The 27,069-nt window shown below is 39.2% G+C and overlaps 1 protein-coding gene across 1 annotated transcript in view; it reads left to right on the top strand.

Moving 5' to 3' along the window:
- LOC140185756 (inositol polyphosphate-5-phosphatase A-like) overlaps positions 1-27,069 on the top strand; it is a 481,074-nt gene that overhangs the window by 400,705 nt on the left and 53,300 nt on the right. Inside the window, exons 10-11 of the mRNA XM_072239377.1 lie at positions 12,045-12,140; positions 12,222-12,296. Of these exons, the coding sequence (XP_072095478.1) occupies positions 12,045-12,140; positions 12,222-12,296 (171 nt within the window). The remainder of the gene's footprint in view (positions 1-12,044; positions 12,141-12,221; positions 12,297-27,069) is intronic.

Here is a 27,069-nt window from a genome sequence, read left to right as displayed (position 1 = left end):
TTGATGATGGATGCTGCTTCCCCTTGACAGTGCTCCTTGTAGATGTGCTCAGTGGTGAAGAGGGCTTTCCTGTGATGGACTGGGCTATATCTACCACTTTTTGTAGGCTCTTGCATGTTTCCATACCGGGCGATGATGCAACCAGTCAGGATACTCTCTCCACTGTAATCAAAGTTTTAGATGGCATGCGGAATCTGTGCAAACCTCTAAGAAAGTAGAGGCACTGCCATGGCTTTTTGTAATGGTACTTAAGTGGTGGTCCCAGACAGATCCTCTGAAATGCTGACTTCTGACACCAATGTGGTCTCTATTAACAGTTTCTCAGTGGCTTTACAGGAGTCTCATGTCAGTAAGGAGATATATCAATGGTGGAGAGGGCTTTTCCTGGGATTGACTGGGGTATATCCACTGCTTTTTGTAGGTTTTGTATTCCTGGGTATTCGTGTTTCCATACCAGGTCGTGATGCGACCAGTCAGGGTACTCCCTCCACTGTGATCTATAGAAGTTTGTCAAACTTTTAGATGACAGCCAAATCGGCGCAAACTAAGAAGCTAGAGGCGCTGCCAGTAACCTGACAGTAACAATTACCTTTCGTTTGCCTGTGGCTAAAAGGGATTTCCTCCATGGTAAGGTGAAGAATAGATTGGATTAATCAAGTCATCCTGTTAAACTCTCAATATCAGAAGTAACAAGGTGTAGTATTCGAATTAGCATTCAGCCTGTTTGGTTGGCACCCAACACAGATTTCCACACTCCATGCTGGAATTTTACATCCCTCACTATCATCATTATTCCGAAAACAAAACATTTTAATTTTTCTGCTCATATAATTAAATGAATTTAACCTATATTTTAAAATGTTTGGGGTATGAAATGGGGAGTATAGCATCTTTTGATGCTACAACAGTGCTTTCTATCTCCATCACATGTCTAACAGTGAGGATCTTACATGTATGGAGAAGTATTATACATGGAAAGAGGGGGATAGGTTAGATGTTCTCAGTTTGGATGATGGGTCAGGCTTGAAGAGCCAAATGGCCTGCATATTGTCCTATTTTCTGAGTTTAAAAGTATATGCATGAAGTTGGGAGAACGGAGGGATATTGATATAAGGGCAAGGTTGTATTGTTCATTCCCGTTGATTAGAAATTCCTTTTCACATAAAGCATCCCAGTAAGGCACATGAAATCAGATACTTTCCCTGCACCCCGACCAACCTTCTAGATCTGAATGAAGCAAATTTTAAAAATCACTTCTGAAGGAAATGAATTGCTATTTGGATGGTTCATCAAAGGAGTAATGTATCAGTCAACTGGCATTGTTATGCTCATCTACAAGCACGATCTTGGCACTTTATTTGAGATATATTACATTGCTCAGCCTATAATGATTTGAAGTGTGGGATAGTTTCTATCAGCAGGAATGCATTGTCTAGATTCCCTGTGTTAATACCCTGAAATGCCCTCAGATTGTATCAAAAACCTACATGTTTCCGGGTATAGATTTACTCTGTGGAGATCAGTAACTGAATGCTGCAGCCACCCTTGCATTAACAGAATAATTAATTGGATCAGACATAAAGAATTGACTTCAATTGACCTTTATTCACTGATCTCCTTTGAAACTGAACAAAAGGCACAGCCACGTGGATACTAATGGTGTCACTATGCTCTCCAGAGGTGGTCCGCATTCCCGCCGAAACAGCAAGCTAATAAAAGCTTGGCTAGACCTTGTGATTGGCCAGACCAATCACAGACATTTTCCGTGAAGTCAATGTGTATAAAAATGACTTTCGAAGAATTTTTCAAAGGAAAAAAGTCTACAGTTTTTAAAAAAAATCTGTAACCTTTCTAGTTTTAAATGCCATTGAAATGTAAAATGCAGTTGTGTCGCTCAGTCAAAGCAAACACATTTGTGCAATGATTCAGTTTCTGCAGACAGTATGCACCCTCCTTTATGTATCATTTTTCATTAAACAAAAGCAGACATATAAACCTAATCCTTTTGGATAATAAAGAAAGAACTCTTCATTTATAGATTCCTTTGGGTAAGGGACCCATTATTCAGATAGGACATTGAGATCTACCCAGTTAATTACGTGATAAAGATCCCATGACACTTATATAAAAAAAAGCTTGCAATTTCTCTAAGTGTCTTGGCCAATAGTTGCCCTCCAAACATTATCACTAAAATTACTTCATTCATTGTTTATCCTATTTGTTGTTTCTGAGAATCTTGCTGTGTGCAGATTGATTGCTATTTACGTATTTTATTGAGATACAGTGCAGAATAGGCCCTTCTGCGATTTGAGAAACGTCACCCAGCAACCCCCTATTTAAACCCAGCCTAATCGCAGGACAATTTACAATGGCCAGTTAACCTACCGACCGATACATCTTTCTTTGGATTGTGGGAGGAAGCAAGAGCACCCAAAGGAAACCCACACAGTCACGGGGAGAATATACAAACTCTTTACAGACAGTGGTGGGAACTGAACTCAGGTCGCCTGTACTGTAAAGCATTGTGCAAACCACTGCGCTAGCGCACCACACCCGTAAAACAGCACATGCAACTTTAAATAATTTTAGAGTTGATGAAAGGTCCCGATGAAGAGTCTGGGCCCGAAACACTGACTCTGTACACTTTTCCATAGATGCTGCCTGGCCTGCTGAGTTTCTTCAGCATTTTGTGTGTGTTATCTAAATAATTTTATTTCATTAATCTCTCCAGGCTCCTCAATCTATGGAAATTAATGATTGATTCTTTTCTATATCCATACAGAGTTCTTCTTTTTAAAAATATCTTATCCTTTGTTAGATATCTTGCATTTGGAGTGTCCATCATAAATCATGTTGTAAATCTCATTTATTGGACTCTTTTGAGGTCAGAGTATTAATGTAATATTTGCTTAGCTCTTGTCTTTTTTTATTCACAGTAAAAAGTTTCAACAATGTGCCACAGAATAAATTGTAATTTACAGCTCAAGTTAATCTATTGTAAAGCTCAGCAAACAAAGTTTGGATGTTATTCATCATCTATCAGAATGTTAAATAGACTGTTACTTTTTTGATGTTATGATTAAGACATGATCAATTCAGAAGGCCAACAGCTTTTCCAGCAGCATATCACTTTTTCTATTCTTTTCACTGGGATTTTTGACACTTCCAATTCCTCCCTGCCACTAACCTTGCTACGAGAAAGATCCATTGGAGGTTAATTAAATCCATCATCAAAACAACGAGAAGCCAATGAGGCATATAATCACTGAAATAGTAAATTAAATGATGCAATTGTTTTCCCTTCCATCATTCAACGGGAGGGCAGGAGCTGTGTTATCAATGCAGCTGACTGTATTGTTTCACAACTGGCGATGGGCACTTCCAGCCCCCAGAGAATCTGGATGCATGTGGCCATAAACCAGGTTTTAATTTGCACAAACAGAGGAGATTAAACTGTATCAGATCCTGGGTCCTACAAAGCTTCATTATGTGGAAAGATGACACTGTTAAAGAATAAAAGAGAGGTTATTCCCAGCTGGAATTAACAGCATCGCCTATTTGAGATGTAAATTAATACAAACAGGGTAACTGAGTGGAACAGAAAAGCCAGGACTTTGATCTAATTTGCCGAAGCACTGAGCATAATTAAAACATACACAGAAAGAATGCAGTTATGTTGCATTTTTAATAGGCCGTAGCATCATTAATGTAATTAATAATAACATGTTTAAAAGTAGCTGCTGCTGTCAGTGTGAGCATGTGTCTGAATAGAAGCAACTGGCAGCTGTGGGCTTCAGCTGGCATGGTTTGACATGGAGAGACAGTGGTACCAGTAACACCCGTCACTGAGCGGGGAGCCTGGCGCGAGATGCTGCCACACCTGCCATTCATCACAGAGCCGACACTGATGATGATTGATGGAGGTTTGGAACCTCAGAGCTTTCCTTGCCAAGGACTAGCTGTGACTCTTGCGGAGTCACCAGCTGTGCCTTGTTGCCAGGGTTTTTGAAGATGAGGCTCATTTCTCTAGAGCTTTATCTTAATCAGGCTGTCATATTTTCAAAATTAATTAAGACTTTGTAAAAGGAGTCATTGAGCCTGCTCTATTTTAAATGTTCATCACCACGGAAAAAGCCGTGGAAAACATCTTAAGCACAAAACATGATATTGTAGTTGACAATACTGTTTAGGAGAACCCACTGCAAAGATCATTTTCCTTTCTGATGGATTGCAAGTACTAACTATAAAAAGCCTGTTTTTTTAAATTATAAACTCTGTTAGGTCCATGAACTGTAAAGGGAGCATGTGGACTGGCACTTTAAATGATTGCTAAACTGGTGCATTCTCATTATCCTGTATAGATCATGTGATGCAGCCCTTCAAAAGGTAGTAAAAGGGGACTGTAGATACATTCTGCAATTTAGTGAAAGTGGATGTGTTTCCCCTTCTACAGCTGACTTGCTACTTATTAAATTGGTACTTTGGAATTTTTATTTTTTATTAAAGACCAGAAAAAAAAACTTGTTTGCAAAACAAGTATGGATGCCCATACTTCCAGATTACCTTTTCTTTGCCCAGAGATAAACAAGGTAAATTTAGTCAAGATCACAACAGTTCAATCTTTGCCCAATGATCAGCTATTAATTATACTATGATGTCAATCCAGTTTTGGTTAAGTGCAGCTTAGTGTTGTGCTAATTGATCCTTTTTAAAGAATAATGGTCATCCAAAAGTCCTATGTTCTGCTAATTGATTCTTCTGACAATAACTGCAGTTCTGTGGAAATACATGACTCTCATTTGCTTTACTTATCCTCTTTAGTTTTATCTCTGTCAGGATTTGTGTTTTATTGTCTTGCTGTACAAAAACAATTGCAGGTATCATTTTTTTTCCAGAATCACAGAAAGTGCTTCTTTTGGGTTGTGTGCTCACATTGGTTTAACTAACATCTGTTTCCAGATGAAATCGGGTAGGCTCTAGCTATATCCATCCTCGTAGCTCTTCTTATCCCACACCATTGTTCCCAATTTCATGCTATCAGAGAGGCCGCATGTTTTCCTCAGCCAAGTTGTCAGAGGCATAAAAGCTGAGGAGCAGGGTCACATTTAGAGGGATGGGCATGAAAAATTGGTAAAATGTATCGGAAGCCCACCCACTGGATGGTTGCTTTGTGCTGCTCAGACTTAGATTGACCAAACCTACTTTTAAATTCATTTCTGGATGCACACAGTTAAACCCAAGCTCTCGCCAGTCTTCCTCAATGATAGGAGCCAGTGTGCCTTTTAAAATACTGGATCAAAATGTGCAACACTTTTTTTTTAAATGGTAGTACTCAAATGAACTGTGTTCCCTTTTCTCTTCAACTTTCAAATATTATTGCGTCCCCACCAAAATTCACACTATCGCTAATAAACCACTGATAAACCTCTGAAATTAAATCGACACTACTGCATATATCAGCATAACAAAACAAGAACTTAAGAGTTCTTTATTTTACTTCCTAAATTTCTATGTTTGCAGGCTTTTTTCTTAAAAATTAAAATTCTTAATTTTTGGAAGTAATTTCACTCAAAAACAAAGCTCCACAGCCTGACAAATGTTACAGTGCATGTCTAAATCTAACTCACTAATGAACCTCCAGATTCACGCATTGTTGAAAGCTAAAGCAAGTGTGTTAGGCATCATTAGAATTTCTTCCTTTGAGGCAAAATTGTAGTAACTGCTCTCTTGAAGAAATGCAGAGCTTTATCCTTCACTTCATGGACGTGTCATGCATTTTGTATGTTAAACAGTCTCATGGACATCTGTCATGATTGGTTTTAATCTGCTAGCTAAAAGTCTGGATTTAATCTTGCATTACATCTCTTTGTACTGCAGTCAGTAAGTGACAGTATTGCCATGAAACAATGACTGTACTCATTCCATCCAATATGCCATGTGGTAGACCTTTTTTATGGACCAGTTCTTTAGAAAAGAATACAGGACAATGAAGCATCTGGTGGGCTTTTCCTGTTTCTAAGTTTTTTTTGTTAGTAATTCTACTCACCCAGGCCGCACATTTCTCCCTTGATGCTACTCACCGAGACAGGGTGTGTCAACCTAGTGGTGAGAGGTCAACAGGCCAAAGTGATGAATTTTTATGCTGCTGTTTCTTATGTTTCTGCTCAGTCACAATTTTCTGCTTGCAGTGCAAACGCTGAAAGGAATCACAGAGAGCAATTTGTCCTCCTGAGCAGGGAATTGGATGGCAGATGAGTTAAAATGTGGAAATCACATTGAGCAGAAGAATACACAAATGTCTTCCTGTGGAGAAACAGAATACTGCTGTCAGGGTTTAACACAGGCAGTACATTGGAGATTTGTGGTTCTCAGCCATACGGGATTGACAAATGAATTTAATAGCACTTTTTTAAATATTGAAAAGGAAATAGCACCTCAATACCTGCTGAGGAGTTTGTAGATGTGCTCCAGGTGTTCCACTGAAAAAGGACATACTATTAACATCCCCAGAATATATCAAAGTCATTCCTTTTTCCAATTAACTGTATTTTACAATGAGCACCAGCAGAAATCTGATAATTAATATTTTTTATTAGCTGAGATTTTAATAACACCCATAGTGATTTTGCACTGAGATTGGAGAGTGGTACCACAGCCTATGACATATCTTTCTGTGCAGCCAGCCGTTTCTTTGATGTCATGTGGGTTTTTAAGTTTTCAAGTGGTCATTCTTCAACCTCTCTACATTTCAATGCCTCCTCAAACGTTCTTGATTCCTTGCTTAAACATATTATTCTAGAAATAAATGAAGTCAGCCGTATGGTTCTACACTCTCTTCATTTTTCAGGTTAATCTGGAGCTCTGATTGAGCTCATTAAAGCCATAGATTAATTGCAGTTCATAGTTATTACATATTTTAATGATGGTAGCAGTTATTTTTATCAGTTGAGTTCATTTGCCTTGCAACCATCAAAAAAGCATTAAAAAGCTAAGTGTTAAATTATTTCTTCAATGATATTGTTTTATTACTTAATCAACTAGCCATGTGAGTATTTTTTAGGGTATTATTATGCTTTAGGTCTCTAAATTGAATAGTTTTACAAAATAAAGTTCACCTACTTGCAACCATATCTTAATTTGGGGATGTTTTAACAGCATGACAATATCAATGAAATGTGTACAGACAAAAAAAACATAAGTTGCCATGTAATTCATCACTTTTATATATTTTACACACGCGTTCAAATAGTAAAGGGACACCGTTGTTGTAGTAGCCCTTTAGAAAATCACTGCAAAATGGAATGTAAACATCCTATGCAGCTACCAACCACAATCTCATTAGGTATAAATGCCATAAAAGTCACTTGGTAAAACCAATGATGCAGAAAGGAACCCCAGTTGTAATTAAACCAGCGACTAACACTAACATCTTTTGTAAATCTGATTTCTGATGTATAATCCAGTATTTGAAAGGCTGTAGATCAGGAGAAGGAGAACAGTGTCTAAATGGAAATGAAGCTACCCTGAGATCATTTCTGAATTTCGTTACTTCAGAAAACATGAGAATAATGGATTATTTATTTTGATCAGCAGCATAGGAGATTTTTGCTACTTAGTGAAACATTAAATCGGTTCGATATGAGGGCAGTCCAGGTTCTCAGGAGGTGCTTTAAAATCATGACTGTTGAATTGTGCCCGCTTGGAGGTTGGTACAATGACTTTTGACAGTGACAGTAACTCTGCCTTGTCCTTTGCCGTCCTTTTCACCCATTCACTTTGGAAAGCAGCTTAAGTACACTTAAGCGCATTAGCATTTGGATGCTTGGACCATATTGACCCTTGATTGGAAAGTTTAAATGACTGAAAGATGGACCGATTTGTTGGGGCTTTAGAAAGCTGGAGGTTTCTGCTTTGGTTTGTTCTGGTACTTGTTCTGATGTGGTGCAGCATTTAAAGACGACCAGGCTGATTTGTGACATATGAGTCTAAAGGGCTCTTTGGTTTGATGTGATTAACTAATCTGTGCTTTGAATTTAAAACTTTGAGCCAGTTGTGTTCAGTATGGGAACCGGCTCTTCTGTGGATTATGTCATTTGAACACAGATGGTAAACTGTTCCCTGATCAAAAGGGGAAAAAAAGGACAGGGAGAAATGGTTTGGTTTGAGTGCTTAGTGGTGTGTGGCTGAAATCATTTTTACATACTAGAGTTTTCAAAAACATTGTACAGCATTGATTAGATATTGATGGATTTTAACACTTTCAGCACATACTGGCTGCATTTGATTATTGTTCATATTTTAGTGGTTTATCACCTGCCTAGGAGCTATTTGGGTGACAGAACTTCCTCTTTTTTTAAATTCTGCTGCTTGCTCATAATTAGACCAGTCTTCATAGCCACTTGAATTTACTGTACTCTATTATTAACATATGTTCCGCTACAACTTTTGATATTCCTATTGGTTCCTGTCAGCTCACTTTAAACGAAGCCTCCGTTTCAACCTTTATTTTATGCTGGATTCATTAGGAGTTTTATTGCGTAATGTGTCATTTATACATCTGATAAAACAAGTTTAATTTTTTTGCGACCAAAGCAACGAGAATTTGTAAAATGCAGAACAAACTACTGTAAGACATAAAAAGAATCACATGGAATGTACCCATGGTCTGGAATTAAACAGTATAGCCCACACCTTGTAAAATTACTGTTGCTACAGAGACAGTGGGAAACTAAGTCCAGTGACGTAACACTTCAGCACAGGCTTCTGGACGTGCACAGGGGTAGATGCTGGTCATCCAATAATAAGAAGAGTTTCGCGACCTCTTAGAATTTTAGTTGGATTTGTCCACCCCTTTTGCTTCCCAACCAGCTCCGTGAATGGGAAGACTTTCCTACTCACCTGGATGGATTTGTCTTTCTATGAAAAATGCACATTACAAGTTCCCTTTAGATGGTGGTGTTATAAGCAGAATATTTAACTACTGATATTCAATTTTCTTGTAGAATTTTAGCAGAGAGGCACAAAGAAAGCAATGTGTTGCAGGCATTGATATTGCTGCTGGATTGAAGGGTAGATCATTTTTGGAAAAGGCTCAGCTGGGATATCTGTGGTAAATCTAATTGATAGTACTGTGACCCTTGGGAAGCATGACACTAGCCTGAGCGCAAAATGTTGGCTCCCTTACATAGAGGAACACACACAAAATGCTGGAGGAACTCAGCAGGTCAGGCAGCATCTATGGAAAAGAATAAACAGTCGACATGTTGGGCCAAGACCCTTATTCAGGACTCCGAAGGAAGGAAGATGATCCCAAGTTTAAAAAAAACATAGAAGGGTCAGGCTACTTTGGAAACTAGATGCCTTGAATGAAGTCCTCATCGCTTAAGACCTTCTTCTGGAAGCCCCAGTCTTTGCCCCATTAATTTCAATAAGGTTAGCTGTAAAATCAATACGCAAGGTACTACAGAGGCTTGAATCTGAAGCAGTATGGTGTATTGGGTCTTTCAGTCCAGGTGAAGATTCTTGACCCAAAACACCAATTTTTGTATGTTTGGTATGGGCCCCCAGATCCTAAGAACTTTCTACAGGGGCACAATTGAGAGCATTCTGACTGGCTCCATCACTGCCCGGTATGGGAACTGTACCTCCTTTAATCTCAGGACTCTGCAGGGAGTGATGCGGACAACCCAGCGCATCTGTAGTTGTGAACTTCCCATGATTCAGGGCATTTACAAGGACAGGTGTGTAAAAAGGATCCGTAGGATCATTAGGGACCCAAGTCATCCCAACCACAATCTATTCCAGCTGCTACCATCCGGGAATCGGTACCACAGCATAAAAGCCAGGACCAACAGGCTCCAGGACAGCTTCTTCCACCAGGCCATCAGACTGATGAACTCACGCTGATTTGAGTGTACTCTATATTACATTGACTGTTCTATTTATTATACATTACTATGATTTCACGTGGCACATTTAGATGGATGTATGTGAAGGATGTAAGAAATAAAGTCAATTCAATTGTCCAATTTCCTTCATTGATGCTGCCTGACCTACAGAGATCCTTTAGCATCTTGCATGTTGCTTAAGGTCAGCTGTAACATTCAATTCCAGGCAAAATGTCAACATTCCTTCTGGGATCAATGTTTGCCATAATAGCTGGGTCCATATTTTCAGAGCAGAATTCAATGTGCCCTGGCATATTACCTTAGAGGAATTATACATTCAGATGTTACTTTATTAGGTACACCTGTACACTTGATCATCAATGGAAATATCTAATCAGCCTATCATGTGGCAGCAACTCAATGCATAAAAGCATGCAGACATGGTCAACAGGTTCAGTTGTTGTTCAGATCAAACATCAGAATGGGGAAGAAATGTGATCTAAGTGACTTTGACCGTGGAATGATTGTTGATGCCATTCGGGGTGGTTTGAGTATCTCGGAAACTGCTGATCCCCTAGGATTTTCTCTGGAGTTTAGAGAGAATGGTGCAAAAAACAAAAAGACTTCCAGTGAGTGGCTGTTCTGTGAATGAAACGCCTTGTTGGTGAGAGACGTCAGAGGAGAATGGCCAGACTGCTTCAAGCTGACAAGAAGGCGACAGTAACTCAAATAACATGCGAAACAACAGTGGTATGCAGGAGAGCATCTTCAATGCGCAACACATGAAACAATGGAGTGGATGGGCTATGGGAGCAGTTGATATTGGTGTACGTAATAAAGTGGCCACTAAGTGTCCTTGTGCCCTTCCCAAAGCAAAGGTTGTTATTGCTTAATTTGGTGGTATCATTGAAACTGACAAAGAATATTAAAAAGTTAGGAAACTCAAATATGTACCCGTGTTTTCTCTCTTTTTGCTTGAACAGTGAACCTCATGTGATAGTAGATAATGGAAGCTCACTCTTACAGAATTCACAAATCCAAATAAAGAATGAAAATTTGCTCATATGGAATTTATGCGAGAGAGAAAATTAAAAACAAAATGTGAAAGAATTTGATAAGGGCTCGCGATACTGATGGAAGGAACAGCTATCCTCAGTACTGTATCTGATCTGCAACAAGAGTACAAACTGAGTAGGAACAGAAACTCCTTCACATCACCACAATATTAGCCACCTGCAGATGCAATGTTTGTGGACAACTGAGACCTGATTGCTTTTGGAGCTAACATCAGGTTAGGTCAATTTTCAGACATTTTCGACAGCCTACCAATATGTATTTCCCCTTGTATGCATACCTAGATGGCCTAATTCCAATTTTAAACCATTTGTCACAAATTTACTCAAGATCATTATGTGAACCTAGATGTAGAGTAGACAATGGCTGTAAAGCTGTGGCAGTCACAATTCTGCACTGCATTATACCGATTATCTACACCATCATCTGCCTTCATCACTGTTCCCACTGCCCTCCATCCAGCCCTAGGTGCTGCACTGCCCCTCCTCCCAAGCCATACCTTCTTGCAGCTTGCTGGCAAGGCAAATGTGTCAAATCTTTGTTTGCAAATGGTAAAGTTTACTTGCGCTATAAGTAGTATGAAGAGCAGGACAGCTTACTGAGATGATACCAGTGGATCACCAACATATTAGTGGGCCTCATTCCTTCCATTGGGGTTATACATTACATTACCTGTGTAAAGTTGATTTGAGATCAGATAATTTCTCTCTCCATTCTGTACAATGACAGCTACTTGCTTCCTCAGACAACAAAGGAGGAGGTCCTTTTAAATCATATATAATTCTGACTCAACAAATTGATACAAAAATAATCTTAATTGTTTTTGTCCTTAATGTTGAATATAATTGAATGTATCATAATGAATAAATACATTTTCACCAGCATCTTAAACCGCAGTGTTTCATATCTAACAGTTCCTTCTCTAATTCACTGAGAAAAATCAATTGTAAAAATGAAGTCAAGGAAGATCAATGCTTAATTCATTTTTTAACAATACTTTTGGTCACTCTATACCAAATATTGACAACCTAAGTAGTAATTTGATGCACCTCCTTTACCAGTGCTTGTTTTAATTTTATTTAGGCGCTCTGTGCAACAGCAACAATGCAAACTATTCGGGCTGCAGACACCAATCAAATAAACAAGCTAATTTTCCGTGAATCAATGAATGATCGGAAGGTATGTTTTACAAGGGAAAATTATTAAGTAAGCATGCTTTGCACGGAATATGTATTTAAGTGCATTTTCTTTTTACTGCAGGTGGTGCTTCAACTAGAAAAGAAGCTTTTTGATTATTTTAACCAAGATGTATTTCGGCAAAACAATGGTGTTGAGGTGAGAATTTGATTTGCCTCTCAAAGGGTGGGTTTATGACACAGTTAATTTTGAATTGTTTATCGAGTCTCAATGGCAAAAAGTGAAATCTAATTGTCTTAAGATACTTGTCTATCTAAAATGTGACAGTTCGTTAATGTGTATTACAGAGCTTTTCATCACACCAGCACAATGTTAATCAATTAAATTACTTAACACAGCTTCTTTATTGAGCTTGTCTTTTGAACCAGAATTAATGCATCTCTCCAGATTTTCATTTCCATTGGCTTAATTATAAATAAGTAAAAATCAGTACAGATGTAAAATGGGGAAAAAACTGATATCATGAAAACTTTGAAGTTGCTGCAAATGAGCTCACAGAGTCCTGAGCAAGGAAAATGTAACATATTCAGAAGATACAGTTCTGTTCAGGTAGCATTCTGGAGTGTTTTTCCCTCACTGGATGTTGCTCTAAAGTAGTTGGTCTTTATAAATATAGTGCCTTTTTCTTGGAGTCATAGAATTACGGAATCACGCAGCACTAAATAGACCCAATGGCCCATTGGTCCATGCCAACCAAAATGCCTCTTACAAGCTGGTTCCATTTGCCAGCATGTAACGGACAACTTTCTAAACCTTTCCAGTCCATGTACCTGTCCAACTGTCTTCTATAATTATTATTGCACGTGCTCAACTTCTTCCTCTGGCAGCTGACTCCACATAGACACCACCCTTTTTTTTGTCGAAAAGTTGTCCTTCAAGCTCCTCGTAAATCTTTCTTTTCTCAGTTTAAATCAATGCCCTTTAGTTGTTGATACCCCCGACTCTGGGAAAAAGACTGAGTCCATACACCCTGTCTATGCCCCTAATGATTTTTAAACTCATCCATAAAATCACCTCTCAGTTTACAAGTTTCTGCATCTTCTTGTTAAAATGTACATTGAAGTTTCCATACCAGGCTATGATGCAACCAGGCACAATGTTCGCTACTGTACACCTATACAAATCTGTGCAAGACTTTGATGATTTACCAAATATGCATCAATGTGCTTCCCCACTGTCACATCAGTCACTTGCCCCATCTTAATACCACAATTAGGTCAAATACCCTTTCCCTACTAGCTACCTTTGTATTTCATCCATGGAAGTTTTCCTGAATGCACTTAACAGAATCTACCCATTTAAGCCTTAACAGTGTGGCAGTCCCCGTCTATATTCAGTAAGTTGAAATCACCTATAATGACAACTCTATTGTTCCAGAGTCCTTTTTGCAGCCACAGAATCTCCAGTCTGTCCCCCTAACTATCAAATCCTCTATCACTATATTTCTTTCTTCCTTCACTCTTCCCCACTGAGCAGTCCTTATGTCATTTCCACACCCCCTCCCAGTCGTATCCAAAATGTTGGTAACCAAACTAGCTTCTGCCTGTACCTTAGGTGTGACCACCTCACTAAAATTCATATCTGTGAAACTCTCAGCATCACAGATGATCCTGAGGGCATTCCACTCCAGCTCCTTCACATGGTAGGCCAGGAGCAGCAGCTGGACACACTTCACATGTGAAATCCTCATTGACACTCGAAGTCTCCCTGGTCTACCAACATGCTACAGGAGGAACATGCCACTGCCTTAACTGCCATCTGAATGCTCTAAGACTATAAAAGAAATTTAAGGAATATTTCCTGTATCTATGCTCACCAAGACCTCTTAATTCAGAAACTTAAAATGATTCTGTGAATCTGATGCAGATTTGCAAATTCAGTCTTCAACCTGCCACTTAAAAAATGCCATTCCCTTAGTTCTTTAATCAGTCTTCAATTAGATTATAGGCAAACTGCCAAGTCTGTAATAATGCTAACAGAGAGGGACTTCTCTTTCTCCCAGGGAGGTGGAGTTTTGAATTTTGAGAAGTGATGGTCATTGCTGGAAGCATTCATCATTTTTAACTCAGCAGACAGAGGGCAAGCTTTGTTTGGAAATTATGTTCTTTGGTGATCAATTATCTTTGTACCAGTTAAAGGTGAATGTTTGTTTTCTGTTATATTGTACATTATTGAACTCATTATAGCACAATGAGAAGTAGTCCATCAAGTAACTAGTCTTATTTTCATGTTTCCCTCTACATCTTTTCTTGGCATTTATTCTCGTTCCTACTCCACCAACTTTCCCTTAGCCCAGTGGTCCCCAACCTCCAGGCCACGAAGCATGCAGGGGTGCAGTGGTAGCCGGGACGCACCCAGCACATCTTTCAGAAAAAAGCAGAAATAAACAAGCTAATCGGTCTGCGGCCCGGAGGTTGGGGACCACTGCCTTGGTCCCACTCCTACCTGAGTATTGCCACTAAAGGACTGAAAGGCTACTGCTATTAATGGAACAAACATTCCAGGACCATCAGAGAATTTTGGTTGTAACTACTGTTATTACAAGAATCCTCAACTGTGCTACAGCATCAGCTTTGTTGAAGTGATTCTAAGTGCTCACTGGTACCTGACCCATCCTCCTGCTTTGATAATCCCTTGGTGTCAAGGATGTCTTGGTTCCCCTGAATTTCTGAAGAGTGGAAGATGCCCATGTGTGAATTCTTTTAACATCAGGTGACCACTGTTGAGTGAGGTCTTAGTCTGTTTGTCAAGGCTGTCCAAGATAATAGGCGATGAGATTCTGCAGCATAGAGTTAGAACACACATGGAAAGGGACCTACACAACCCCGATGTCCATGTCTAATACCATGATACCATGCAACAGCACAAGCAATTATGAAAGAAGGTTATTGAAAGGAATTGATTTCAGGAGCACTGTAGATTATTTAGCCACTGCCACAGTGCACTTGAAACCTCGCGGGTTTCCTTGGTAAGTCTAGGGAATATACACTTCGGTCCCACCCTGAGCTTGAGACAGCTCTCCCACCCTATGCCCTGGTTTGTGTGGATGCTGTGTAATTTTCTATCCTGTTACAACTCAGTGCCAAGAAATAAGAGACAGCACACTGCATACAATTAAAGGAATTATATTTATGAATCTGAACTGATGGGTTAGTAACGAAAAGAAAGGAAAAAAACAGAAAGAGCCCATTATAATTAAACAGTCAAACATACACAAGTTGGAGCTCCACTCTTCCCAAAATTCATATTCACCGATCCTCAGTTGATCTTGGCACCTTGCTCCATCGAATCACGATCCCCCACTGGGTCGAATCCAGAACCAGTTCTCTCCAGTGCTTTCTCTCTTCATCTGCGCCTGAACAAAGGACACAGCTCACATTCCAAAGCACCCATTATCTCTAATCATAACCCAAAAACTGCTTCTACAGAAAGACCATTACATTAGCAGTGAAACCTTTCCCAGGGTGTTAAACACTGCTAATATGCAATTGATATTTGAGCAAGTTTATAAATGGTCCTATAGTTTGATTTATATTTCATGCCTAAACATCACAAATAATATTTGTATAATGTAACACCCTGCTTCTGAAATATAAACTATGAGGTTTGGTTGGAATATTTCCGTGGAAAAGACAATGGTTAAGTAAGTGCACATGAGACTGTTTTACAATGGGCTGTAGCATTCATATTAAATCAGAGTTGATCCAAACTGAAAGTGATAGTTCAGCATTTACCATCACCTCTGCCCTGAAGCAATTCACATGCCAGAAGATATCAAACATCAGTCCCTAACTCATGCACTGACGGTATCCTTAGGGGCAGCAAGTAGCCAGGTTTCGAAGGTGACTGTTTACATCAGACTGAATTTAATCAAGCTGAATCCCAGCCGGTTTTAACCCAGCAGCACAACAAGGGAGTTTTTATCTGAACAAAGATTTGAGTAAATACTTATCCCCCATTTCGGTGAAGGCTAGAATGCGAAACATTTCCAAATTGAGAACAAATATAAAAATGCCCTTTGGTATAAGTAGGGTTATAGTGCATGAATGTCTTCTCTCTTGAGCAGTAAAACTTTCTGTAGAGTGATTAAATCACAGGTACATTAGTGAGAACCACAACAGGCCTAATTAATTCCATAGATGAGAAAGACCCAAATTATTTTTCACAAGAGGAATACTCAGTTTAGAGCTTTCGGTTCTTCCTATCCTAAATAACATTATTATGGCATCATGTTTATTTCCTGAACTGAAACAATTTAAACCAGGGAATTTTTTACATTTGAAATATTCTTTCGGAGGGCTCTTTTATTTGGTCAAACTTGAGATGTCGGCATCAGAATTGCTCAGAGAGTCCTTTTGTTAGCTCAGTGACTAAATTCCTTGCCCTGTTTTACACTGACATGTGACTACCTAGAAGATTTCTGTTTCATTTCAGATCTCTGAAATGAGACCCAGTAGTGTGGCCATGATTCTGGATTTTGACTCCAACTGAAACTTGGTCATGGGGGATATTGAACAAGAATAAGTATTAGATTTAAAATTGATGAACCATTTGGGCTTAATGCTCTTTGTATTTTGGCTTGTACTTGTTGTATGACAACTTGGTGACGTTCCAAAGGGCTGCCAGAAGCAGTCGCCATCAGAAAGAATTTTAATTTAATGTGAAAACATAAAGTTGGGAGAGGGGACAATGTCTCAGGGTAAGTGGTTGCTCAGTTCAGAATCACTTTTATTAACACTGACATACAGTATGCGTGAAATGTGTTTTGCGGCACAGCAGTACATTGCAATGCATTAAAAATACATAACAACAAGTGTGTGTGTGTATATATATATATATAGAGAGAGAGAGAGACAGACAGACAGACAGACAGACAGAGAGTGTGTGTGTGTGTGAGGTGCTGTTCATGGGTTGGTTCATTGTCCATTCAGAAATCTGGTTTTGAAAGCTGTTCTTAAAACGTTGAGTGTGTGTCTTCAGGCTCCTGTACCTCCTGCCTGATGGTAGCAATAAGAAGAAGGCATATCCTAGTTGATGGTGATAACTTTTGAAGATGTCCGTGATGCTAAGGAGGCAGCTTTTTCAAATGATCCTGTGCACTGGCCCCTGCATACCAGATGGTGATGTAACCAATTAGAGTGATCTTCATGGTACATCTGCAGAAATTTGCTATAGTCTTTGGCAATATACCAAATCTGCTCAAACTCCTAATGACGTATGGCTGCTGACATCCCTTCTTTGTAATTGTTTCAATATGTTGGACCCAGAATAGATACTCAGAGATGTTGACACCCGGGAACTTGAAGCTGCTCACCCTTTCCACTACTGATCCCTTGTCAAGGACTGGTGTGTGTTCCCTTGACTTCCCCTCCTTAAGCCCACAAGCAATTTCATGGTCTTACTGATGTTGAGTGCAAGTTTATTACTGCAATGCCACTCACCAGCTGATCTATCTAACTCCTGTGCTCCTTCTTGTCACCATCTGAGATTTTGCCAACGGAAGTCATGTCATCATCAAATTTATAGATGGCATTTGAGCCACACAATCATGGGTGTAGAGAGAGTAGAGCAGTGGGCTGAGCACGCATCCTTGAGTTGGTCCCTGTATTGATTGTCAGCAAGGAGGAGGTGTAATTTCCAGTCTGCACTGACTGTGGTCTCCCGATGAGGAAGTCAAGGCTGTTAAGGCAAGTCACTTAAGACTGAGGTAAAGAGGAATTTGCTGTGTGATCATACAGGGCCCAATTCACATTTTAAATTATTAAATTATTTTATTATTGTCACATGAACAGTGGAAAACTTGTCTTGCGTGCAGTCCATACAGGTCAATTCATTACAACAGTGCATTAAGTTATTACAAGGAAGACAATAACAGAGGACAGAATAAGGTGACAGGGAAAGTGCACTGCAGGTGAACCTCTCTCTGTCGTTACCACAAAACTGACGTCAAGGAGGAGTGGTAATGAGATAAAGTGACAATCTGGCAAACATTAACTCTTTCATAAGGACAATTTGGAATAACCAATAATGCTGGTGTTGCCAGGCACGCACGCACACACTGATGAATGAACCACACTGGAAGGTCTAAGTGTGGGGAGAAAACTGTTAATTATAATGAACTGATAGAATATACTCCTGCTAAAATAAGGGTATGGTTGAGATGGCTTGCTATTCGTGCTGTTTTATGTACAGTGGCATGCAAAAGTTTGGGCACCCCGGTCAGAATTTCTGTTACTGTAAATAGTTAAGTGAGTAGAAGATGAACTGATCTCCAAAAGTCATAAGGTTAAATATGAAACAAATGTTTCAACATCTTAAGCAAGGTTAGTGTATTATTTTTGTTTTGTACAATTTTAGAGTGAAAAAAAAGGAAAGGAGCACCATGCAAAAGCTTGGGCACCCCAAGAGATTTGATCTCTCAGATAACTTTTACCAAGGTCTCAGAGCTTAATTAGCTTGTTAGGGCTATGGCTTGTTCACAGTCATCATTTGGAAAGACCAGGTGATGCAAATTTCAAAGCTTTATAAATACCCTGACTCCTCAAACATAATCCCAACAATCAGCATCCATGGGCTCCTCTAAGCAGCTGCCTAGCACTCTGAAAATTAAAATAAATGATGCCCATAAAGCAGGAGGATACTATAAGAAGATAGCAAAGTGTTTTCAGGTAGCCGTTTCCTCAGTTCGTAATGTAATTAAGAAATGGCACTTAACAGGAACGGTGGAGGCCAAGTTGAGGTCTGGAAGACCAAGTAAACTTTCTGAGAGAACTACTCGTAGGATTGCTAGAAAGGCAAATCAAAACCCCCGTTTGACTACAAAAGACCTTCAGGAAGATTTAGCAGACTCTGGAGTGGTGGTGCACTGTTCTACTGTGCAGTGACACCTGCACAAATATGACCTTCATGGAAGAGTCACCAGAAGAAAACCTTTCCTGCGTCCTCACCACAAAATTCAGCGTCAGAAGTTTGCAAAGGAACATCTAAACAAGCCTGGTGCATTTTGGAAACAAGTCCTATGGACTGATGAAGTTACAATAGAACTTTTTGGCCACAATGAGCAAAGGTATGTTTGGAGAAAAAAGGGTGCAGAATTTCATGAAAAGAACACCTCCCAAACTGTTAAGCACAGGGGTGGATCGATCATGCTTTGGGCTTGTGTTGCAGCCAGTGGCACGGGGAACATTTCACTGGTAGAGGGAAGAATGAATTCAATTAAATACCAGCAAATTCTGGAAGCAAACATCACACCGTGTGTAAAAAAAAAAGCTGAAGATGAAAAGAGGATGGCTTCTACAACAGAATAATGATCCTAAACACACCTCAAAGTCCACAATAGACTACCTCAAGAGGCGCAAGCTGAAGGTTTTGCCATGGCCCTCACAGTCCCCCGACTAAAACATCATTGAAAATCTGTGGCTAGACCTCAAAAGAGCAGTGCATACAAGACGGCCCAAGAACCTCACAGAACTAGAACCCTTTTTGCAAGGAAGAATGGGCGAAAATCCTCCAAACAGGAATTGAAAGACTCTTAGCTGGCTACAGAAAGCGTTTACAAGCTGTGATACTTGCCAAACGGGGTGTAACTAAGTACTGACCATGCCGGGTGCCCAAACTTTTGCTTCGGGCCCTTTTCCTTTTTTGTTACTTTGAAACTGTAAAAGATGGAAATAAAAAAGTAATTTTAAAATTTTAAAGAAATATGTCATCTTTAACTTTATGCCTTTTGGAAATCAGGTTATCTTTTACTCACTTAGCTATTCACAGTAACAGAAATTTTGACCAGGGGTGCCCAAACTTTTGCATGTCACTGTAAGTTTGGTTAAGCAGCTTCTTCTGTTTATTTACCAGAAACAACTGTATACTTCAGCTCCAATTTAAAAGGCTACCACTTCTTCTTCACATAACTGCACACGTTTGAAGGGATGTTGTGTATGAGACTTCAGTTCTGCTAGAAGCCTGGGTTATTCATGTTTCAACACATACAACCTGCAATCATTCATGCACAATAGAAAAAGCAATCCTCCGTCCCTTCACAGAAAAATTATGAATTAAACCCAAAGTGTGAATTTTCCTTAGCAATCTCTGTCCATTGAAATATTCTGAAAGCCAGTCACCTCCTCAACTTTTGAGGCAGATTTGTACTTGAGTGGAAAGCATCACTCATCTCTATTGATGACAGGACAAGATTCTTGAACTGCTCCCCCTTGGAAACAATAAAATCTCAGAACTATTTAAGAGGAAGGAAACCATTTCTTCACTGCCGTATTCCTAGCAGCTGCCCTGGTAAGGTCAAGCCTCATAATTGACAGTTCATTATTTTTTAAATTCATGGTCATGATAAGGAATGAACCTGCAGAGCTATATTATGAGAGTAATATTGGATTACGTTGCACCTACTTGCCATCTCAGCAGCCCCTGTGACCAACACAGAATAAGTGCTACTAGTTTCCCAAAGTGCAATCTGCATGTATCAAATTCCGTACCACATTTCGGAACTGGGTTTAAATAAATTTCTACCATGTAGTACATCAGACAGCAGGGTAGCACTTATGGGCAATGAATGCACAAAATATAGAAACGACCGTAATACCAACATTCTATTTAATTTCTGTTGCTGGATGAGCCATTTGAAACTATAATTGAGCAACTTTGATAAAGCTTACTTAAAACCAATCCTGGCCCAGTTCTTTGCTGATGCAGATGATCAAGGTGAAACGATAACTTGCAAGGGGTTACTGGTTAATTCATTCCTTTCAAAGTGCTTTCTTTCCGACAGTGGGCAAAAGTCACCCTTGGCCCATCTGTAGTCAAGAACACTGTTGGATTTGCAGTTGTGTTATCAAGGTAATAGAGGCGGGTACTCTTAAAGCCCAACATATTCTTCATTCTATTATTCTAACACGAATCCAGTTGTAATGAATGCTATTCCCTGATTGTTGCAAAATTATAGAAAATGGTTTTGTACTTTTACTGAGTGAAGTGAGAGCCCAAAATTTAAGATGCAGTTTATTCCCTGAAGATGAGCAGTTTCAGCAATCTTGCATTGAGGTAATACGTTCCACTTGCTGCTTGCTTTTCTGACTGTGAACATACCACTTCATTTTTTCACATTCACCATGTTGCAGCAGAATTCATTATGTTTGATTTCATTGCAATGCGAGAAGGTGAGCAGCTCTTCTAGATCAACTTCAGGGAAAGATAAATGATTTAATGAGCCATTTGAGATAATCTAATCTTCATGGTCTAGTTATACACAGAGCAGTGTGATCACTAAAAACAAACTGCCCTTCCTCAGGATGAATGTTCCTAGACCAAAATCCCCCCCAAAAAATCTATTGCATCCTTCATCAACCACTAGTCTTGTACCAGGTTGACAGAAATTTAATTCAAGTCAGCTCTTGAAAATAATTATTGTATTTTGAGAGCAGTAATCATTGGTTTGGACATGATTGAATGTGTCCATGCCTATTGACTTTTTCTATGATTTATAGGTTTGTTTAGTCGATATTCCCATCTAAATTGTATAATTAATTATAAGTGTAGCTGTCAAGTCAGAGGATGGAATGCACTGATGAGTATTTGGGTAGATTAAATTTTCCTTTGCCATACAGATGTAGAATTGGGAATTTCACAGGCCTGCTGCTGGATAAAGTTGTTCTTGGTGCCTGCTTATTTAGTCTCTGACTTGCTGCATGCTGAAATGCCATTGATTTTTTGGCTTTATCTGTGTGATGTCTCTCCAGTAACACAGGAATCTATTTAAATTGAACAATCACTGAAAAACTTTCCTGTCAGTAAACTGCTCTGTCACTGTCCTCTTAGTCTCTCCCACACACAGTCTACTAAACCACAATTTTATCCTTGCACCACTTTATTAGATGTACAATAATATACCCTTCTGAAATTTGTTTTGTTTATAAGGATGCATTTGTAATTAATAGGATTTGATTTTGTTTTTGAAGCAGTTTGCTCTGAAACATCTGCTATTTTTTTGTCAGCAGAGTCTAGGTATGCTATTTTCTAAAGCTGTATTTTAAAGTGAATAACCCTTAAATGTCTGTGTTTTGTTCTCTTGCGTTCAAATCATCTGAGCAATAGAAAGGTTAGAAGTAAATTGTTCCATGTGTGTGTTTTGGCTTGGTAATAATCCAGTGCCTTTATAACATGGTCATTAAAACTCAAACATAGTTTTTTAAGTTTTGCAACACATTATGTACTACAACAAATAGTTACATAATTTTGCAGATATGACATGATTGTTGATAGCAATGGAGGCAGCACACCAAGTTCAAGTTCTCACCTTATCTCCTTACCTGTGTATTGCCTCCCTCCGGTGTTCCTCCCCCTATACTTTCTTCCATGGTCTTCTGTCCTCTCCTTTCAGACTCCCCCTTCTCCAGCCCTTTATCTCTATGAATCATAGTGAACTCAAAGAGTAAAATGTAAATGTCTTCTTTTATATCATTGTTAATATACTAATTTGAGTAGCCTAATCCTATTTCATCAGTTTTCAACTATTTGTTACAGTTGGTTAACAATTCGAACAGCAAACTTTTCTAATGTTCTTGAAGAGCTGATCTATCTTCGTAGTGCCACACAGATAACAACAATCAATGGGACAGCAGCTATTACTGTTCAGGAAGGAAGGAATCATGTAAGCACAGGTCAGACTGGGAATGCAGTTTTTCTTGAGGCTTGTTCTGGTGCGTACAGGTACCCGAAAAGTGAGTTTTCTCTGGTCAGTCATAAGCCAAATGTAAAGCTGGCTCTTCCTACTAAAAAAGTAATCAGAAAGACCAGGAATAAATTACTTCTGACAGATTGCATCAGGCCTGTAGCCAATTGTGCAAAACCTGCATTTGGGGAACTCAATGATTCTAATGTTTTTTATAAAGCATATTTACGTTGCCAGTTAAGAGAAGCAGGAATTAATGTTATAAATGTCGCAGGGAAGTCTCTAGAATCTAAATTAAAGGTGGACCAATATAGACAACCGAACTGTGTTAATTCACAGGAACTAAGCAACCTAATGTCATTCGAAAAGGTTCAAGGAGATCCTAGATCCTTCATTACTTGCTTTTGATTAGTACTGGTGCATTTATTTAGAACAAACTTAAACAGACAATTCAAGATGTTTTCAAATGATCAAAACTTTCATTCACAGACTTTACGATCAGGCTATTTCCAAAATGCTAGTCACATTTTCTCTTTCTCCAAACATCATTTAATGTTTGCATCAGCAGTGCCTCTAGTGAATGCTGCTGATGAGTTTGACAAATGTAAGCAGCATCACCTCTTGATCTGGCTCACTGCAGGTTTGGTCTTTGGATACTGAAGAGTAATAGCTGCTGTTCTGCTGACTGTGGTAGTCCAGGATGTGCCAAAGAAGAATTAGCAATTCAAGAACAGTGGAAAAGTTTCTGAATTCCTGTCAAATAACTGCACTGAATCATTTGCTACATTTTACATTTCCAGTATAACAATTTTCCTTTTTTTTGTAATTTATTTTTTATTGAATTTCATCATCAAACAAAACTTTCCATAAGGTGTATTTCAGATACTGTATGTATATGTCATATAGTCATATTTGTCACAAATCTCCACATAATATTTATCTGAGGTATACACTTATAGAAAGGTGAGGAAAGAAAGAACAATCAAAAGAAGAAAACTATGTACAAGGTAGGGAGTGATCTTTTTTTTTACAACTTACTCATTGACTTGTGAGAATAAAATCAGGCCTATGAGGTGTTATGTAGTTAAACCATTTTTCCCAGTATGAATCAAATTGTTCCAACTTATGATTAATAGGTGCTGTTATCTTCTCCATTTTGTAAATGGCCATTGTAGTTTCCATCCATACATTTAAAGTTGGGCTCTGCTGTGATAACCATTTCCTGGTAAGGGTCTTTTTTCCAGCCACCAGCAGTATATTCATTAAGTATATGGTTTTACTTTCTAAGGGTATTTCACATGTAAAGATGTCTTGTAGGGCATTGTGTATCCCACTCCAGTAGTCTTTGATAACGGGGCATTCCCAGAAAATATGATAATGGTTTGCATTTTGATTTCCACAATTTCTCCAGCAAACAGGGATGTTCCTATCATAATGGGATTTCTGAGAGGGTGTAATAAAATATCTTACCAAGTTTTTCCGTCCAAACTCCCTCCATTTCTGTGAACTGGTACACTTCCATTGATACCTCCATATTATTGTCCATTCTTCTTCGGATATAATTATCCCTCCTTTCTTCTCCCATTTTGTTTTAATATATGAAGTCGAATGTATTTTAAGATTTGACAAACCCTTATACACGCTTGAAATGATTCTACTACCGTTATCTGAACTATATGCTTTTCTAAATAACTCTATCAAGCATGTACTTTCCTTGTTTACATTTTTAACCATATAACAATTACAGCACGGAAACAGGCCATCTCGGCCCTTCTAGTCCATACCGAACTCTTACTCTCACCTAGTCCCACCCACTTCCACTCAGCCATAACCCTCCATTCCTTTCCTGTCCATATATCTATCTAATTTAACTTTAAACGACAACATCATACCTGCCTCAACCAAAAAACAATGAGTGGGGGAGGGGAGAGAGAAACACAAAGTGATAGGTGGAACTGGGAGGGGGGAGAGATGAAGTAAAGAGCTGGGAAGTTGCTTGGTGAAAGAGATGCAGGGCTGGAGAAGGGGGAGTCTGATAGGAGAGAACAGAAGGCCACAGATGAAAGAAAAGTGGGGAGGACCACCAGAGGGAGGCAATGGGCAGGCAACGAGAGGGAAAGGGGGATTGGGAATGATGAGAGAGGGGAGGCATGACCAGAAGATCAAGATGTCAATGTTCATACCATCAGACTGGAGGCTGCCCAGACAGAATACAAGGTGGTGTTCCTCCTACCTGAGTGTGGCCTCATCGAGACAGTATAGGAGGCCATGGATTGACATTTCCATTGAGTATATTGTTTGTGGAAGCTCGCTGTGTTCAAGTAGATGCTGAGTTTTCTGCATAAAATCATTGACTGCTTTTGAAACATGTGGCGTGGAACCAGCACTTGCCCCCTCAAATTAATCTGGTATGTTAACAACAGCACGTCACCTCCCTTTTCCAAAGTATAATTCAACCACTCTATTACCATAAATTCTATAAGTTTACACAAATGGGACATCAGTGATATTGGTCTGTAATGAGAAGAATCCAGCAGAGGTTTCCCAGGTTTTAGAACACGACACTACAATTGCCATTTTCCATTAGGAGGGAAGATGGCCTGAAATCCAATTATGATTTAAAAAATGTAATATTATCTCAAAAGAATTGTTGACCATATGTTATTGCATGTTTAAACATATGGTCAACAACCCTCCTATTAACATACTGTCGCATCTGTAGATACCGATAAAAGTCTTCATTTTTCTAATAAGTGTTTCTCTTTAAGTATTTCAAAACTGAACAGTGTTCCTTCTTTCATTATATTGCTGTACTGTTATTCCTTTAGCTGTCCAGTCCTTAAATCTAGCATCCAGTTTATTTGGCGTAAGATCCGAGTCATATGTATACCATTTAAGAATTGCAATATCTCCCTCTAGTTTATTTTCTTTTATAATAGTTTTCCATATTTTAAGAGTCTATTTCACCCATGGATTATCAATAGTATTTATGTACCTTTCTAGGTTGTTATCAGACAAAATTGCCTGTATGGGGATGGAAAGTATCCCCTCCTCAATGTTTTTCTATTGAGCGTCATGTGATGGGTTACACCAGCATATCACAGTTCTCAACTGTGCTGCAAAATAGTAATCTCTAAGAGAAGGTAGGCCCCATCCCCCCTTTTCCTTGGCTAATGGCAAGGTTTTGAGACAAACCCTAGGCCTTTTACCTTGCCATATATATCTTGATAGCATCTTGTTTCATTCATTGAATTGATTTTGGTTAATCTGTATTGGTAGGGTCTGAAAGAGATATAGTAGTCTGGGCAGTATATTCATTTTAGTAGATTCAATCCTTGAACTGAGACCAAGAAAAGGAATTAGGTTCCATCTTGTTATATCTTCCTTAATTTTTTTATATGTAGGCTGATAATTGCATTCTAATAATTTCGCCAAATCTTTTGGCATAATGATGCCCAAATATTTGACAGACTCTGTTTGCCATGCCCAAGGATATCTACTTTCAAATTCTCTTGGTGGGCTATAGTTTTATGAAAGTAGCTGGGTTTTATCTATGTTGATCTTGCATCCTGATAATTGGCCATATTGTTCAAAGGATTATATCAATTTAGTTAAAGAGTATGTTGGTTGCCCTAGATAGATCAAAATGTCATCCGCATAACAGACCAATTAATGTTCTGTCCCTTTAATAGTAATTCCCCTGATATCTTCATTTTGTCTGATGTGTTGAGCTAATGGTTCCAGATAACCAGTAGAACAATTTTCAATTGCGTCCTTTCTTTCTTTTTCAAACCTGGAACGAAGAAGCTCAGTGTGAGGGCGGCATGGTAGCGCCGTGGTTAGCACAAAGCCCTACAGTACAGGCGACCGAGGTTCAGTTCCTGCCACTGTATGTTCTCCCCGTGACTCTGTGCATTTCCTCCCTCAGTCCAAAGATGTACCAGTCAGTAGGTTAATAGGTAAATTGTCCCATGATTAGGCTAAGATTAAATCAGGGGATTGCAGGACGGTGTGGCTCGAAGGGCCAGAAAGGTCTATTCTGTGCTGTATCTCAATAAATAGACCTGGCTGGTGGCATAGTGGCGTCAGCTTCAGACTTCGGGACGAAAGGTCCCGGGTTCGAATCCAGCCAGCCTCTGCACGCTTTCCATCCGTGCTGGGTTACGGGCTGGTGATCTCTTTGGAAACTCACCCAGCTGAAGGCAATGGCAACCCACTGCTGTAACTTGCCTC

The sequence above is a fragment of the Mobula birostris genome, chromosome 21, assembly GCF_030028105.1.
Source record: "Mobula birostris isolate sMobBir1 chromosome 21, sMobBir1.hap1, whole genome shotgun sequence".
NCBI lineage: Eukaryota > Metazoa > Chordata > Chondrichthyes > Myliobatiformes > Myliobatidae > Mobula > Mobula birostris.
The sequence above is the reverse complement of the archived record's forward strand: the minus strand, read 5'-3'. Positions and strand labels throughout refer to the sequence as shown.